At 42.3% G+C, this 20,279-nt stretch overlaps 1 protein-coding gene across 1 annotated transcript in view; it reads left to right on the forward strand.

Annotated features, from left to right (window-relative positions):
- TNFSF13B (TNF superfamily member 13b) overlaps positions 1-19,869 on the forward strand; it is a 40,430-nt gene extending 20,561 nt beyond the window's left edge. The window contains 3 exon segments of the mRNA XM_056560495.1: positions 3,150-3,262; positions 5,164-5,314; positions 19,567-19,869. Coding sequence (XP_056416470.1) covers positions 3,150-3,262; positions 5,164-5,314; positions 19,567-19,679 — 377 coding nt within the window. The 3' untranslated portion in view covers positions 19,680-19,869.
- The last annotated feature ends 410 nt before the right edge of the window (positions 19,870-20,279 follow it).

The raw sequence follows: 20,279 nt of genomic DNA on the forward strand, positions 1-20,279 counted from the left end.
TTAACAATGAAAGATTGGACTGTGCCGTGCGTTACCGCACGGAACCCCTCCTAATGTGCATCGGACCTCATCACGAAAAAATTGAGTTTTTGGTCCTCCCCAATTGCACTTCCGAAATTCTCCTTGGACTACCATGGCTTCAACGCCATTCCCCTACCCTTGATTGGTCCACAGGGGAGATCAAGAGCTGGGGTACCTCTTGTTTCAAAGACTGCCTTAAACCGGTTCCCAGTACTCCCTGCCGTGACCCTGTGGTTCCCCCTGTAACCGGTCTCCCTAAGGCCTATATGGACTATGCTGACGTATTTTGCAAAAAACAAGCTGAGACTTTACCTCCTCACAGGCCTTATGACTGTCCTATTGACCTCCTTCCGGGCACTACTCCACCCCGGGGCAGAATTTATCCTCTGTCCGCCCCAGAGACTCTTGCTATGTCTGAATACATCCAGGAAAATTTAAAAAAGGGGCATGCTGTTACTTGTGGTTTTTTTTCTAGGACCTTCTCTCCGGCGGAGAGGAACTACTCCATCGGGGATCGAGAGCTACTGGCCATTAAATTAGCACTTGAGGAATGGAGGCATCTGCTGGAGGGATCAAAATTTCCAGTTATCATTTACACCGATCACAAGAATCTCTCCTATCTCCAGTCTGCCCAACGGCTGAATCCTCGCCAGGCCAGGTGGTCTCTGTTCTTTGCCCGTTTTAATTTTGAAATTCACTTTCGCCCTGCCGACAAGAACATTAGGGCCGATGCTCTCTCTCGTTCCTCGGATGCCTCGGAAGTAGAGCTCTCTCCGCAACACATCATTCCTCCTGACTGCCTGATCTCCACTTCTCCAGCCTCCATCAGGCAAACTCCTCCAGGGAAGACCTTTGTCTCTCCACGCCAAAGCCTCGGAATCCTCAAATGGGGTCACTCCTCCCATCTCGCAGGCCATGCGGGCATCAAGAAATCCTTGCAACTCATCTCTCGTTTCTATTGGTGGCCGACTCTGGAGACGGATGTTGTTGATTTTGTGCGGGCCTGCACTGTCTGTGCCCGGGATAAGACTCCTCGCCAGAAGCCTGCTGGTCTCCTTCATCCTCTGCCTGTCCCCGAACAGCCTTGGTCTCTGATTGGCGCAGTGGTTTCCAAGAAGAGGGGGAGACCCAAGGGGGGGGGGTACTGTTACGCCGAGCGCTCCGGGTCCCCGCTCCTCCCCGGAGCGCTCGCTACACCCTCGCTACTGCAGCGCCCCGGTCAGATCCACTGACCGGGTGCGCTGCGATACCGCCTCCAGCCGGGATGCGATTCGCGATGCGGGTGGCGCCCGCTCGCGATGCGCACCCCGGCTCCCGTACCTGACTCGCTCTACGTCGGTCCTGTCCCGGCGCGCGCGGCCCCGCTCCCTAGGGCGCGGCGGGTCTCTGCGATTTAAAGGGCCACTGCGCCGCTGATTGGCGCAGTGGTTCTAATTAGTGTCTTCACCTGTGCACTCCCTATGTATACCTCACTTCCCCTGCACTCCCTCACCGGATCTTGTTGCCCTTGTGCCTAGTGAAAGCGTTCCCTTGTGTGTTCCTAGCCTGTGTTCCAGACCTCCTGCCGTTGCCCCTGACTACGATCCTTGCTGCCTGCCCCGACCTTCTGCTACGTCCGACCTTGCTTTTGTCTACTCCCTTGTACCGCGCCTATCTTCAGCAGTCAGAGAGGTTGAGCCGTTGCTAGTGGATACGACCTGGTTACTACCGCCGCAGCAAGACCATCCCGCTTTGCGGCGGGCTCTGGTGAACACCAGTAGTATCTTAGAACCGGTCCACTAGCACGGTCCACGCCAATCCCTCTCTGGCACAGAGGATCCACCTCCTGCCAGCCGGCATCGTGACAGTTTCATTTTTTCATTTTCACTTGCTAACGGTTTCTGTTTGTAGGAGGTCTTTGGCTAGGTTCAAATGCAGTTTTATAGTGTTTTTGCTGTTACTTTTCCAAAATCGCAGCAAAAATGGCACAATTTTACCACACTTATGCAAATCACTGTAAAAAAATGAATGTTTAACGTGACTTGCACGATCTCAGTAAAACAGCCCCATTTTTGCAGTGATTTCAGAAATCACATCAAAAACTGTGCTTAAAATGCTGTAATATCAAAATGAATGAACAGTCTTAGCAACTGGTCAGCCCATAATAAGCATATTTTTAGGGATCACCTATAACAAAAAGGAACTGGGAAAATATAATTTAACACCATTCCCTTTAAATGGGCACTGTCATAATTTTTTTTTTTGCTATTGCACTCCTTATGGTAAATAAAAAAATATTTTTATTTGACAATGAAGTTTTCTATGTTATATTTGTGTTTAAAAAAGCTGCCACTGGGTGTCTCCCTGTCCAGAGCATATTTCCCCCATCTCTTGCACAGACTTTGTACTCTTGCTGGCGTGATCAGGAAATGCAAAAATCAGGAAGTGCAGTCTGGAGTGCTGAGGTGGGAGGGGGGGGGGTGCAGCCAATCATAGCTCATCTCACACTGAACTGCTCTGACTGGGCAGAAAAAACAGAGCAATATCAGGGTAGAAAACTAAACAATAATAAAAAATAAAGGCAGGGGGTGGTTTATCATGATGGGGGCAGTAAACTGGGAGGATTATAAAATTTGATCATAAAATTTTACAAGATCACGACAGGTCACTTGCTGCACGAGAAGAGTTTACTGAGCAATACACACAGCGTCGCCCTGGCATTCATCACATTCAGACAAAACCTAATAGTGCAAACATATTCAGCAAAGAAGGAAAATGGAGCACTCACCCAGGCAGGCTTTAGAATTTTGATTCTGAAGACTACAATTGTTTCAGGTCAGAATGGCCATTCTGGAGTGAAACAATTGTAGCCTGCCCTTGTTCGTCTCTCACTTAACCTGTACTCCTGCTCCCCTGCATGTTTTTATGTTTTCTATGAAGAGATAAAATCGAGTGCTCCATTTTCCTTCTTTGACGACATATTTTAACAAACTTGAAAAAAATATGGGAAAAGCTGAGATAGCAACATCTGATAACAATGCATGTGGGTTCATCTTTTAGTATTCCAACTCGGATTGCAATCACATTTATTACATTATCTCAATTACTGAATAAATATATACTGATTGTCTTTTCTTATTATGTGTCAGGTGACAACACCTTAATACCTTGGATTCTGAGTTTTAAACAAGGACCTTCTTTTACATACAGCCAAAATAAAATTTTGGTAAAAGAAAGTGGATTATTTTTCATATATGGTCAGGTAAGGCGTGATACATGTGTAAATATATGTTCTAAGCTTATTGATGTTTTTGGTGATCTGTTGTAAGAAGTTGTCATTTCAGTGACAACCCCCTTTCAGACTGAAACCAATTTCTGCCGGTCTTACACCCAGCGTCCTCCACAAGCTGCTGCTTTTGCTGGGGAAAGTGTTGCCTGCTGCAGTAGACATGTAGCATTGGACAGCTCGAGCTCATCAAAATGGCGTTGCTTTATGTCTTATATAAGTGGATCCATATGCCCTGATATTTAACATATGAACCGGATTTCTCTTCATGCAACAAAAAATAAAATAGAATGACCTGTCTAATGCAAATTTCCCTTTTATAAAATTTTTGGAAAAGATTTTTTCCCGTTGACTTGAATAGGGTCCGTCGGCTGTCCGTTGTTTTACAGGAGTTGAGCGAAGAAAAAAATAGGACATGCATTCATTTTTTTTCTCTGCTCAACTTCGTCCTTCCGATGGACTGACAGACGGAGCTCCCTTTACTGGAGCACAACGGCCACATGAACAAGCTTTAAGCTGTAGTCACAGATCTCATCTCTGTCCTAACTGAGGTCAGCAGAAAGACAGGTAAACATTTGCTACAGGTACTGACATACATATGCCCTTTGAGGTCATGACTGCATAGCTGCTTTAAAGGGGTACTCCGCCGCTAGACATCTTATCCCCTATCCAAAGGATAGGGGATAAGATGTCTGATCGCAGGGGTCCCACCCCTGGGAATACCCATGATCTCCCTGCTGCACCCTGCATTCGTTTAGAGCGTCGGATGCAGCGTCGGAGGCTCGTGATGTCACGGCTGCACCCCCTCAATGCAAGACTATGGATTGAGGGGGCCATGGCCGTGACGTCACAAGTAGGACGTGGCCGTGACACCACGAGCCTCCGCCCCGCATTGCCAGTGATCCAGCCCAGAGCGAAGTTTGCTCCGTGCACTGGATGTCTGGGGTGCCGCAGCCGAGATCCTTTGGATAGGGAGTAAGATGTCTAGGGGTATAATACCCATTTAAATTCAGTTTGTGTAAGTAGAACCACAGAGGGATCTTTGTGTTGCCATATTACGGATGCTAAAATGTCATATTATAGCCCTGTAAAACTAAACTCACAGTGAGAAATGTGAAACCTTGAAAAAAACAAGTGTGGTTGACAGATAAGATAAAATACAGTGGTCCCTCAACATACAATGGTAATTTGTTTCAAATGAACCATCGTTAGTTGTAACCATTGTATGTTAAGGGATCCATGCAATGTTAAGTATAGGAAGTTATACTCACCTGTCCCCACCGATCCGGACCGTCACTGCTGCCCTGGATGTCGCCCTCCATCGCTGTCGCCGCGTCCCCAGGTTGTCCCCGCTGCTCCAGACTGTCTCTGCTGCCTGGGATTCTTCGACGTCATCATGTCGCTGCTTACGCTTCTCCTATTGGATGACGGGGCAGCGTGCATGGCAACGTGATGACGACAAAGGAGAGCGACTGTGATGCAGGGGATCCTGAAGAGGACGGTCTGGAGCACAGGGGTCAGGTGAGTGAACATCACCGGACAACACAGGGCACCTTAAACGGCTATCCGGCGGCAGCTGAAGCAGTCTGCGCTGCCGGATAGCCGTTTATGCGATGGCCCCGACATATAAAGGCATTGTATGTTGATGCGGCCTTCAACATGTGATGGTCTCAGAGAGGCCATCGTATGTTGAAATTATCTTATGTCGGGCCATCGTAAGTCGGGGGGTCACTGTAATATATTGTATTAATTGTAAAACAATATAATATAGTAAAAATTATAAGATTGTAGGGGAAATAAAGCAATTTGACTATTGAACACATTTTTAAGAGTATATGACTATTTATAAAAAAAAACTTTTTTTTTTTTTTTTGCAGGTTTGGTATAAGGATTGTGTGTTTGCCATGGGTCATGTAATTCAGAGAAAAAAGATACATGTAGTAGGTGATGATCCAAGCTTGGTTACTCTACTTACATGTATACAGAATATGCCAGAGGCAAACCCCAACAACTCATGTTTCACAGCAGGTGAGTAATAAATGGAGAAACACGGACTCATTTGTTTAAAAGTCAAGCTACACATCAATATCAGATAGGTCCTATACATACCGCACCTCACATCTTTGGTATACTTTTGAAAAGGTATCCAAACATTATCACAACATACACCAGTGACAAAGCCCAATACAGAATGTAAAGCTCATCAAACTTGTAAGGATGTAACTTATAGACATATCAACACTAAGATCCAACTTTAGCTTTGCTTGTATTGTTACCATTAGTACAGGAATGCTGCATTTTGTAATGTCCCAGTACAGGACATGGTCCTGTACTATCCTTGGGCCCTGTCATGTTGAGATCCTCAGTGACCTGGCGGCTCCCCTGCAGGGTCTCCCCCTATTGTTTCCAGAATGTTGTGTATACTGCTTTAATGTATAGGCAAGATCTTAATGTATAGCTAGTCTTAAGGACCTGCGAGTTGTCTCAAGGACCTGTGAAATGTCACATGTTATGTAGTCCATGACTTGTTGTCACATGTTCTCCCAGAGAGCACCAGCTTAACCTATGACCCACAGCTTGACCAATGGGCTTTAGTCTAGCCCCCCACTATATAAAGGTGCGGCCATTGCAATTCTCTCTCTTACCATCTGCTACTGAGCACAGCAACCACCAGAGATCTCAGTGCAAGTGATCAGCATCTGAAAGACCACAAAAGCTAAAGTCATTCCAGTAAGTCTCAAGTCTATGTCTGCTGTCACTGAAACTTACAAAACAAACAAAAAGGATCCCAATTGACACCTATATTTGTATATGGCATTCATAGCTACATGGTGTCTGTTTAGATCCTAAACTATGGCGGAAAAAACTCAACATTGAATATAGCACATAAAGAGACTGAGTTCACAAAATTCCGCATGAATTAAAATATTATCTTTATTGGATTCAATTCATAAAAATGATGACAGCAGTCTCAAAAACTGGATACAAGTGAGGGCCACAGTGATTTGGCCGGGCAACCAAACAGAGAGCTTGTATAGTACAAAGTTATATCTGGGAGCACTTATCTGATCTAATTATTGATGCACCTTTGAAAGGAGGGGGTCAATTGTATACCACTACTTGTAGCCCCACATAATTATCACTATCATTAAGATGCTACACCTCCCTATGTCAATTGCTACATATATGCCTTCAGAGTGTGAACAATCTGACTTGCTCAATTATAAAGGGCATGCCTAGTGAGTGCAAGTAACGCTACTTAGTAGTAAAGTGCACGATATAGTAATAAAGATCCTAGTGCTTACCCATTTTTCCGCTGCTCTGTACCCCAATGCCGTTTCGTAACCTTTTTCAAGGGGCTGTTGCTATCTGAAACTAGTCAATTCCTGCAAATAGTCAAGTCAAGTCCAATCTCGAGTCAAGTTAATTACAAGTATATTGGTCCAGCAAGCTGCGAGGTCCTTCTTGGTCCTGGCCACCTCTCTGGGAAATCTGTCCTTAGCTGTGAAGATAATTACACCTGTCTTCTACTTAGTAAAGCCTCCGTTTGACCATAACTGGTTGTGGATTCTCATTTCACTACTAGGAACTGGGATAGCGGAGGAACCGGGTGTGTGGTGTTCCGTAACCCTAAAACCACACTGGCGTCACGAACACTAGGGGTTAACAACATTATGCTCCCGGGTTAATACCATCTGATCCCATCACTCACACCGATACACCCGTGGTTCCGCCATACACCCATGGGTCACCACAACCGCCTAGGCCCAGGAGCCCTATTTCTTACTCTCCGGGTCAGTTGGTATCTGCTCTTCCCGGTACCGTTGTGGCAGTGAGTACCAGGGTAATAATTGGGGGTTAGTACAAGCTGTTTTTGGGGCTAACGCTAAGCCCCAACTTGGTAATGGACTCCTTCTGTAAGACAGCTTGAACTACTAAGCCTGGAAAGTAATAAAAAAAAAAAAAAAACACACAAGATAAAACATTTTAAAACATTTTTATTAGGAAAACACTCCCCCACAGCCTTCATTAACCATTTTATTTAAAAAAAATAAAAATGCAGGTCATCGTCGTAGTCCACCGAATTCGGTGTAGTCCTCCGCATTCAAGTATCTGAAACAAGAAGAGAAGAAAAACATAAAGCCCCTTTACTATATGACTAAGCTAAGCTGCACCCTATGCTACACTCTGTAAGCTACGCTTTATCTGCCTGTAAAACTAAGTTAGTTACACTACACTTGTATTAAACTATGCTAACTACACTACACCTGAACAAAACTATGCTAACACTACGCCACGCTGACTACACTATACCTGTGTAATACTGCACTTACACTACACTAACTACACTACACCTGTGTAATACTACACTAACACTACACTAACTACACTACTCCTGTGTAATACTACACTAACACTACACTAAGTACACTACACATGTGTAATACTACACTAACACTACACTAAGTACACTACACCTGTGTAATACTGCACTAACACTACACTAACTACACTACACCTGTGTAATACTACACTAACACTACACTAACTACACTACTCCTGTGTAATACTACACTAACACTACACTAACTACACTACACATGTGTAATACTACACTAACACTACGCTAACTACACTACTCCTGTGTAATACTACACTAACACTACGCTAACTACACTACACCTGTGTAATACTACACTAACACTACACTAACTACACTACTCCTGTGTAATAATACACTAACACTACACTAACTACACTACTCCTGTGTAATACTACACTAACACTACGCTAACTACACTACACCTGTGTAATACTACACTAATACTATGCTAACTACACTACACATGTGTAATACTACACTAACACTACGCTAACTACACTACTCCTGTGTAATACTACACTAACACTACGCTAACTACACTACACCTGTGTAATACTACACTAACACTACACTAACTACACTACTCCTGTGTAATACTACACTAACACTACACTAAGTACACTACACATGTGTAATACTACACTAACACTACGCTAACTACACTACTCCTGTGTAATACTACACTAACACTACGCTAACTACACTACACCTGTATTAAACTACACTAACACTACGCTAACTACACTACACCTGTGTAATACTACACTAACACTACACTAAGTACACTACACCTGTGTAATACTACACTAACACTACGCTAACAAGAGAGAACGTCCAGCACTCGATGTCCGTTGCAATAGTGTTTATTGGCATAAAAACAGATACATGAACAGGACAGAGCGTAAGCCTACGCGTTTCAGGTAACAAGACCCTTAGTCATGGCATAAAACAAACCCAAAGGTAAAACTATTTATAGTATAACAATTAGTCATGTGACTGCCTCTGCAGATAGAAGTAAAACATGGAACTGGATTACAAATATTCTTATAAAATTTACATATATAAAGGCAAAGAAGTAGACATGTAAATTTTATAAGAATATTTGTAATCCAGTTCCATGTTTTACTTCTATCTGCGGAGGCAGTCACATGACTAATTGTTATACTATAAATAGTTTTACCTTTGGGTTTGTTTTATGCCATGACTAAGGGTCTTGTTACCTGAAACGCGTAGGCTTACGCTCTGTCCTGTTCATGTATCTGTTTTTATGCCAATAAACACTATTGCAACGGACATCGAGTGCTGGACGTTCTCTCTTGTTTGCTGTATTGGGCGGTTGCGCTTCCGCCAGTCCGTGCACACCTGTGTCCAGTGGGAGGTGAGAGCTGTCTACTTACCGGCCTACTAACACTACGCTAAGTACACTACCCCTGTGTAATACTACACTAACACTATGCTAACTACACTACACCTGTGTAATACTACACTAACACTACGCTAACTACTTTACACCTGTGTAATACTACACTAACACTACGCTAACTACACTACACCTGTGTAATACTACACTAAGACTACGCTAACTACACTACTCCTGTGTAATACTACACTAACACTATGCTAACTACACTACACCTGTGTAATACTACACTAACACTACGCTAACTACACTACACCTGTATTAAACTACACTAACACTACGCTAACTACACTACACCTGTGTAATACTACACTAACACTACGCTAACTACACTACTCCTGTGTAATACTACACTAACACTATGTTAACTACACTACACCTGTGTAATACTACACTAACACTACGCTAACTACACTACTCCTGTGTAATACTACACTAACACTACACTAAGTACACTACACATGTGTAATACTACACTAACACTACGCTAACTACACTACACCTGTATTAAACTACACTAACACAACGCTAACTACACTACACCTGTGTAATACTACACTAACACTACGCTAACTACAATACTCCTGTGTAATACTACACTAACACTATGCTAACTACACTACACCTGTGTAATACTACACTAACACTACACTAACTACACTACACCTGTGCAATACTACACTAACACTATGCTATCTACACTACACCTGTTTAATACTACACTAACACTACGCTAACTGCACTACACCTGTATAAAACTACGCTAACACTACGCTACGCTAACTACACTACACCTGTGTAATTCTACACTAACACTTTGCTAACTACACTACACCTGTATTAAACTACACTAACACAACGCTAACTACACTACACCTGTGTAATTCTACACTAACACTACGCTAACTACACTACACCTGTATTAAACTACACTAACACAACGCTAACTACACTACACCTGTGTAATACTACACTAACACTACGCTAACTACAATACTCCTGTGTAATACTACACTAACACTATGCTAACTACACTACACCTGTGTAATACTACACTAACACTACGCTAACTGCACTACACCTGTGTAGTACTACACTAACACTATGCTATCTACACTACACCTGTATAATACTACACTAACACTACGCTAACTGCACTACACCTGTATAAAACTACGCTACGCTAACTACACTACACCTGTGTAATACTACACTAATACTATGCTAACTACACTACACCTGTGTAATAGTACACTGACACTACGCTAACTACACTACACCTGTATAAAACTATGCTAACACTACACTAACTACACTACACCTGTGTAATACTACACTAACACTATGCTAACTACCCTACACCTGTATAATACTACACTAACACTACGCTAACTACACTACACCTGTATTAAACTACACTAACACAACGCTAACTACACTACACCTGTGTAATACTACACTAACACTACGCTAACTACAATACTCCTGTGTAATACTACACTAACACTATGCTAACTACACTACACCTGTGTAATACTACACTAACACTACACTAACTACACTACACCTGTGTAATACTACACTAACACTATGCTATCTACACTACACCTGTATAATACTACACTAACACTACGCTAACTGCACTACACCTGTATAAAACTAAGCTAACACTACGCTACGCTAACTACACTACACCTGTGTAATTCTACACTAACACTTTGCTAACTACACTACACCTGTGTAATTCTACACTAACACTACGCTAACTACACTACACCTGTATTAAACTACACTAACACAACTCTAACTACACTACACCTGTGTAATACTACACTAACACTACGCTAACTACAATACTCCTGTGTAATACTACACTAACACTATGCTAACTACACTACACCTGTGTAATACTACACTAACACTACGCTAACTGCACTACACCTGTGTAGTACTACACTAACACTATGCTATCTACACTACACCTGTATAATACTACACTAACACTACGCTAACTGCACTACACCTGTATAAAACTACGCTACGCTAACTACACTACACCTGTGTAATACTACACTAATACTATGCTAACTACACTACACCTGTGTAATAGTACACTGACACTACGCTAACTACACTACACCTGTATAAAACTATGCTAACACTACACTAACTACACTACACCTGTGTAATACTACACTAACACTATGCTAACTACACTACACCTGTATAATACTACACTAACACTACGCTAACTACACTACACCTGTATTAAACTACACTAACACAACGCTAACTACACTACACCTGTGTAATACTACACTAACACTACGCTAAATACAATACTCCTGTGAAATACTACACTAACACTATGCTAACTACACTACACCTGTGTAATACTACACTAACACTACACTAACTACACTACACCTGTGTAATACTACACTAACACTATGCTATCTACACTACACCTGTATAATACTACACTAACACTACGCTAACTGCACTACACCTGTATAAAACTACGCTAACACTACGCTATGCTAACTACACTACACCTGTGTAATTCTACACTAACACTTTGCTAACTACACTACACCTGTGTAATTCTACACTAACACTATGCTAACTACACTACACCTGTGTAATACTACACTAACACTATGCTAACTACACTACACCTGTGTAATACTACACTAACACTACGCTAACTACACTACACCTGTATTAAACTACACTAACACAACGCTAACTACACTACACCTGTGTAATACTACACTAACACTACGCTAACTACAATACTCCTGTGTAATACTACACTAACACTATGCTAACTACACTACACCTGTGTAATACTACACTAACACTACGCTAACTGCACTACACCTGTGTAGTACTACACTAACACTATGCTATCTACACTACACCTGTATAAAACTACGCTAACACTACGCTACGCTAACTACACTACACCTGTGTAATACTACACTAACACTATGCTAACTACACTACACCTGTATAAAACTATGCTAACACTATGCTAACTACACTACACCTGTATAAAACTATGCTAACACTATGCTATCTACACTGCACCTGTGTAATACTACACTAAAACTATGCTAACTACACTACACCTGTGTAATACTACACTAACACTACGCTAACTACACTACACCTGTGTAATACTACGCTAACTACACTACACCTGTGTAATACTACACTAACACTATGCTATCTACACTACACCTGTATAATACTACACTAACACTACCCTAACTACACTACACCTGTATAAAACTATGCTAACACTACGCTACAATAACTACACTACACCTGTGTAATACTACACTAACACTATGCTAACTACACTACACCTGTGTAATACTACACTAATACTATGCTAACTACACTACACATGTGTAATACTACACTAACACTATGCTAACTACACTACACCTGTATTAAACTACACTAACTACACTACACCTGTGTAATACTACACTAACACTACGCTAACTACACTACTCCTGTGTAATACTACACTAACACTACGCTAACTAAACTACACCTGTGTAATACTACACTAACACTACGCTAACTACACTACTCCTATATAATACTACACTAACACTACGCTAACTACACTACACCTGTATAATACTACACTAACACTATGTTAACTACACTACACCTGTATAAAACTATGCTAACACTATGCTAACTACACTACACCTGTATAATACTACACTAACACTATGCTAACTACACTACACCTGTATAAAACTACGCTAACACTACGCTACGCTATCTACACTGCACCTGTGTAATACTACACTAAAACTATGCTAACTACACTACACCTGTGTAATACTACACTAACACTACGCTAACTACACTACACCTGTGTAATACTACGCTAACTACACTACACCTGTGTAATACTACACTAACACTATGCTATCTACACTACACATGTATAATACTACACTAACACTACCCTAACTACACTACACCTGTATAAAACTATGCTAACACTACGCTACGCTAACTACACTACACCCGTGTAATACTACACTAACACTATGCTATCTACACTACACATGTATAATACTACACTAACACTACCCTAACTACACTACACCTGTATAAAACTATGCTAACACTACGCTACGCTAACTACACTACACCCGTGTAATACTACACTAACACTATGCTAACTACACTACACCTGTGTAATACTACACTAATACTATGCTAACTACACTACACATGTGTAATACTACACTAACACTACGCTAACTACACTACTCCTGTGTAATACTACACTAACACTACGCTAACTACACTACACCTGTATAATACTACACTAACACTACGCTTTTACGCTAACTACACTACACCTGTATAAAACTACGCTACGCTATATACACTGCACCTGTGTTATACTACACTAAAACTATGCTAACTAAACTACACCTGTGTAATACTACACTAACACTACACACTACACTTCACCTGTGTGAAGCTACTCTAACTACACTACGCTTACTAGGCTAAGACCACGCTAACACTACGCTGCATAAGCTAAAACTGCACTAAAACTTCTCTACCCTAAAACTGCATTAACACCACGCTAAATACGCTAACACTACTCTACGCATAAAACTGCGCTAACACTACGCTATGCTGAATACGCTAAAACTGCGCTAACACTACGCTACGCTAAAACTGCAGTAACACTATGCTACGCTAACTTCGCCAAAACTGCGCTAACAATACACTACGCTAAATACGCTAAAACTGCGCTAATACTACGCTACGCTAAATATGCTAAAACTGCGCTTACAATACGCTAACTACGCTAAAACTGCGCTAACACTAAGCTACGCTAAATACACTACAACTGCGTGAACACTACGCTCCGCTGAATACGCTAAAACTGCGCTAACACTACGCTATGCTAAAACTGCACTAACACTATGCTGCACTAAAACTGCGCTAACACTATACTACGCTAAAACTGAGCTAACACTACGCTACGCTAAATACGCTAAAATTGCGCTAACACTACACTATGCTAAATATGCTAAAACTGCACTAACACTACGCTACGCTAAATATGCTAAAACTGCGCTAACACTACACTACGCTAAATACGCTAAAACTGTGCTAAGACTATGCTACGCCAAATACGCTAAAACTATGCTAACACTACACTTAGCTAACTGCGCTAAAACTATGCTATGCTAACTATGCCAAAACTGCGCTAACACTACGCTGCACTATCTATGCTAAAACTGTGCTAACACTACGCAATGCTAACTACGCTACAACTGCGCTAACACTACGCTACGCTAAAACTATGCTAAAACTGTGCTAAAACTGTGCTAACACTACTCCACGCTAACTATGCTTAAACTGCGCTAACACTACTCTACGCTACCTAACTCTATACCCGTGTAAAACTACAACTCCCATCCTGCCTCGACATGCTGGGAGTTGTGGTCCCTTCACTGTAAAACATGCAAAACTACAACTTCTAGCATGCCTGGGCATGCTGGGAGTTGTAGTCTCTTTACTTTAAAACCTATAACCTATCTCCTTTCACTATATAACCTAAGCTACACTAACTATGTTAAACTACGCTAACCCTACACTGGTTTCTAGTCCCCAATACTCTTTTAAGAGATGGACGGCGTCTTAACGTTCTTATGGTCAGTGAATGCCGTAGAAAATCTGTGATGGTGTCGTTAAGTGACATCATCACAGATGCTCTAGGTAATGACAGCTCCCTGTGCAAATATTAAAGATGAATAAAATGTTAAATAAATGAAATATACACCAAACATACAAATGAACAAAAAATTTTTCATATAACAATTTCATTAATATGTAAAAAAAAAAAAAAAAAAAAGTGACAGTTTCCCTTTAACAAAGGCACAGATGCCCCACTAGCAGGTTTTTAAGATCAATGGGAGGACATAATGGTTGGACCCCCACTCAATGGCTATTATTCTATAATCCAGTAGATAGTTGATATGTTTAAATCTTGATATAAGTTGTTGAACATAGATGTAGTACTGACTAGTAATGGGTACACATGAAATCATACACAGATGTGAACCTTAGGTAAAGAAATATTACTTAGGGGTATCCCGGCCATAGACATTTTGGGGGAGACTTATCAAAGGATTTAGACTGGTTTTTCTTGTCTAAATTTGTCGCACAGAAAGTCGCAGTCTAAATCTGTACGACTTTTCTGCGACTTTTCCTCTAGAGGATTTTTAGAACATGATGCATTCTAGTCTATTTTAGACTGAAATGCATTGAAAAATGCAATGGTGCTGAATTTATCAAAAGCGACTTTTTAGCGACAAGTCGCATAGGCTGAAAGTACGCCGAAATGTCAGACCATGTTGGAGCAGGTTTAAATATAGACTAAAGCATAGATCACGAAGTCTGTGCACAGAATTTATCAAGAGCTGTGCGCCATTTGATAAATTAGGTGCACAATAGACCAGGCTAACCCTCTGTAGTTTGGTCTATATTGATGCGGGACATAGACAACTTTGATAAATATCCCCCTTTATCCCCTATTCCCCATGATCTCCGTACAGCACCTTCATTCTATGCCGAGCTACTGCTCCAGTCTCGGAAACCTCTGTGTTTCTGGGACTGGAGATGTGACGTTGAGTCACACCCCCTCGTGACATCACACCACATCCCCTCCATTCATGTCTATGGGAGGGGGCGTGAAGGCATAGACATGAATGGAGGTGGCGTGGCATGACATCACGTCTCTAGTCCCAGAAACAGAGAGGTGTTTCTCTCCTTTGGATTGGGGATAAGATGTCTATGGCTGGATTACCCCTTTAATGGAATTGATTAGAAACATTGCTGATTTCTAGTTAGGGTGCCGTTACATATATCCAGTGATCCAGCTCAGTTTCCCTCTGGCGCTGTATAAAAGTATGGGAGGCAGGGCTGGTGCAAGGATTTTTGCCACCCTAGGCGAAAGCTAATTTTACTGCCCCACGGCTCCGCCCATTGTTACCTGAACTAGCGTGGTGCGATGTATAGATAGATGAATTGTCTCCAGGCCTTGGTGTACTCATCAACATGTCTGCTCCAATCCACTTCTCACCAACATGTGCTTATCAGCAGGTCTGGTGGTCCACTTTTAACCATGTCCTTCAGCAGGTCTGGTCCGATTTTCACCAGACAGAGGGGGCGCTCTGCTAGTACGTGCAGCATGCCTGGGTGCAGGGCCAGACTGGGGATAAAAAGCAGCCCTGGAAATAATTTCATACCAGCCCTACAGAATTGCAGCACTGTGGCAGCCGCCGGCTGCAGGAAAGCCTGCCATTTGACTTGTGTCTGCGCCCTGAATTCAAACAACGCAGTCACAACATACAAGACAGCGTTTGGAGCCACTGCATTGGCTGTAAACACTACAGCCTAAGAGGAAAGCCTGGCCTTTGATTTGCCAGACTCCTGTTCCATCGTGTTCGGGCTTGATGCTGTGCACTTTGACTTAAAATTTGAGTGCGCAACACAACAGACTTAATAAGAATGAATAATAAATGTATATATAAATATATATATAAACCAAACAAGCAAGCACATTCTAGCTAGAAACCACCAAGCAAAAGAGGGTGCAGGCAGTCTGTAAGGGACAGGGTACAAAGTCCCAATAAGGATCCAAAAGCCAGTCCACTGCAGCACTCCAGATAATACCGTGAATAAAGTATACAGTAATCCCTCAATTTACAAAGGATCTTTTCTGGACCATTGTAGCTTGAAACCAAACTCAACTTACAATGCTACGAACAGTCCAGTTGTGTGAAACGTGTCAATGGTTGTAAGACCAATCAGAATAGGCATTCACTGGTAAAACCCCTGTATTACTGAAGTGTATGCACTGAATTCCTGTCTGGTAGCGCCCCTTACAGTACAGGGAGGTATTACATGTTCTGTACTCTACCTGTATCACTGAAGCGCATGCACTGACTGCCTGTCTGGAGGCAACCCCTACAGTACAGGGAGGTACTACATGTTCTCTACTACTCTTTACCCGTATTACTGAAGTGCATGCACTGACTGGTGTCTGGTAGCGCCCCCTACAGAACAGGGAGGTATAACATGTTCTGTACACAGTTAGCTGCTCCCTTGGACATCAGGTGAGGGTGGCTCCATTACTTTTTAGGACATTGTGTGTACTATACAGGACCCTGAAGAAGCTCCTGTCCTCTACATAAACAGTGATTTACAGCTCCCAGCAGCTCTTTCTTACTTTTATCTGTAAGGATTTGCTGTATCTATATTAGTTATCTACTAATTTTATTTACTCCTCACTTTTTCCTATTTTTGGATGACATTATGGGGCTTCAGAACCAATTACCAGGTTTTCATAGAGTTATGGTATCAACATACAAAGGTTTCAATAAAAAATTGTCCGCCCTGGAACTGATTAATATTGTAACTTGAGGGACCACTGTATTTTATCACATCAAAGTGTACAGGGAAGGTTCCAGCTCTCTCCAGGAGAAACATCGCCTGCACACGTTTGATATAAGAAAGTACATTTTCCATGTATGATAATACTGTATACCTTTAAATAAGTCATACATTTACCAAATAACACCAGTATATAAGGAGGAACTACCATCACCATACATATTACCAGCATACTGTTACTGTCCAAATCCTGTATACAGCATGGGTAAGGTCTGATGAAGAGTGAGGTCACGCGCAGCAGCTGTAACCTGTATTGCAGCCATCATTTCCTTATCTCCCGCGATACTCTGTATCTATGCTGCACTGAAATAAAAAGAAGGTTTTATTTGCACAGAGATTGGTGAGGGCTTCCCATCATCTTCTACTGTGGGAGTGTATAGGGCCTAGGTCTCCAAACTGTGGAACTTCAGCTGTTTCAAAACTACAGTTTTGCAACAGCTGGAAGTCCACAGTTTGGAGACTACAAAATCTCGAGGTCCACAGAGACTACTGGTATAGGGAGAGATGCATCACCCACTCTGCTAGGACCCACCCTGAGGACTAGTTACTAGGGGGCGTTTTTAAACTAGGATAACTCTGAATGTCGGAGTGCCTCAGAGTAACTCATAGTGTCCTGCCATTTGTGGCCTGCTGCTGCGAATCGCTCAGTAAGTGAAGCTTTAGTTTTCTGACACCGGCAGAAGGGCGCCCCCCCCAAAAGTGCGCTATAGGCGATGGCGTTCTTGGCCTATAGGAAGAACCGGCCCTGATGGTAGGGAAACTGATGATCGAGCCTATCTCATCCTTTTGAATGGGACAGTTTCGGTTAATATAGCACTTAAACTGGGATGGGGGATCACCAGACAGGCCTTACGGGAGTGGATGAAGGAAGGAAAATTACCTTGACAGCAGGCTCCGCTGCTGGTGTACCATTGTCAATCTGAAGAAGGGGTAGTTTCACCCCGAAAGGCGTAATTTCTGTAATGCTGTACATCAAATAAAGTTGCTGAAAGTTCACCATTTTGTGACCTGAGTGTAACTGCTTCTACTGGGATCCTGAGCGCCTGCTGCCAAGGTCATTTTCCTTCCTTCATCCAGTTCCACTACAGGACACCATCCGGCCGTTCCTGGGACCTTTGGGCGGCACAGATCCACAAAACTTTCAATAAAAAAAAAACCTACGGGGTGATATTCATATTTCCTGTATGCTCAAGGTGAGCGGCTAATCTATAGAGCCTGCAAGAACCCCCCTCCCGCAAGGGACACCCCCCTCTCTCTGTCTAGGGTAACGCACGAGGAGCCGTCCTCTGGTCTTTTCTTTTTCTACGTCTCTACAGGCCTTACAGGAGGGCATCTTGCAGAGTTTGCCAGTCCGTCCTGCAGAAATAACTGGGCACCGGATTATTGACAACTGATGCACTTTGCCCATTAGTTGTCGCTTCTGTTGTGGCCAGTTTGCTGAGTTGGATTACTGCATACACGTCATGGCACCCTAACAGTAAATAAAACTGAACTATACATTATATAAATTCAGAAAATCCCCAATAGGCTGGGGCCACAAGTACGGTAGATTTGACACAGAGAATAACTATAATGGAAAGATTTTCAGCTTGTTTTGTGTTTTGAGCCCATCCCTGCTTTTGCCTAAAAATACTGACCAAAATACTATGTGTGAATTTATCAGTGAGTTGTTATACAGTTATACACTGAAGCCTCTTTGGGAAGACCTTCTTTGGTGGTCTTTTCAAACTAAAAAGCTACTATGCGTAATGTATAGTGGACTAAAAATAATATGTGTCACATGACATCTGGTCTGGATAAGGGGGTGATCTTCTCAAAAAAGACGGCGAGAGCTTTCACTGTGTGGATGAAAACCAATAAAACTGCCATTACCGTTTCTATTTGACATGCAGTTCACAGTTCACAGACTTGTGAAAAAAGAAATCAGTCTGAACCAATTTTTATTCTTTTATTTTAAAGGAATTGCGAAATTGGATGAAGGTGATGAACTTCAGCTGATAATACCAAGAAGCAATGCCAACATCTCTTTAAGTGGACATAGCACTTTCTTTGGGGTGATTAAACTCTTGTGAATGGAGAAGAAAAATGCCAGATCTTTTTTTATTACTTTTGCAACCAGAAGCACAGGGAAATAACAGTGTCAAAACAGGAAATAAATGTGCAACGACCTTGGAGTATTTTAAGAAATCCAGTAATAGGATGTTTTATTAGTGCTAAAATGATTGGAACAATGCTTTCTGTAAGTCATCGTCACTTCTTGAAATAAACATTTTCTTGTAAATCTAGTAAGGCTGATACGTGATTAACATTTATAGAAACATCTAGTAGTGCAACGTCATGGCAAAGAACAGGAGATGTAAACAGTTGGTAATTTAAAGGGGTACTCCGCTGAAAACATCTCCACTGCAGTACCCCTGTCATTCGGTGCATTGAGCAAATTCCGCTCCATGCCTGGTAACTGCCGATGCCAGCTGCCACGCTCCCTCTATTCACATCTATGGGAGGAGGCGTGAAGGCTATGTACTAGCCGTCACCCCCCCCCCCCCTCCCGTAGACATGAATGGAGGGGGCGTGATGTCACGAACGCGGAAGCTTCATGCTTCCGTGTTTCGGACGCCGCCGCTGCTGGTGCGGAGATCGAGGGGATCTGCCTTTGGATAGGGGATAAGACA

This window comes from Hyla sarda, chromosome 2 (genome assembly GCF_029499605.1).
Source record: "Hyla sarda isolate aHylSar1 chromosome 2, aHylSar1.hap1, whole genome shotgun sequence".
Lineage (NCBI taxonomy): Eukaryota > Metazoa > Chordata > Amphibia > Anura > Hylidae > Hyla > Hyla sarda.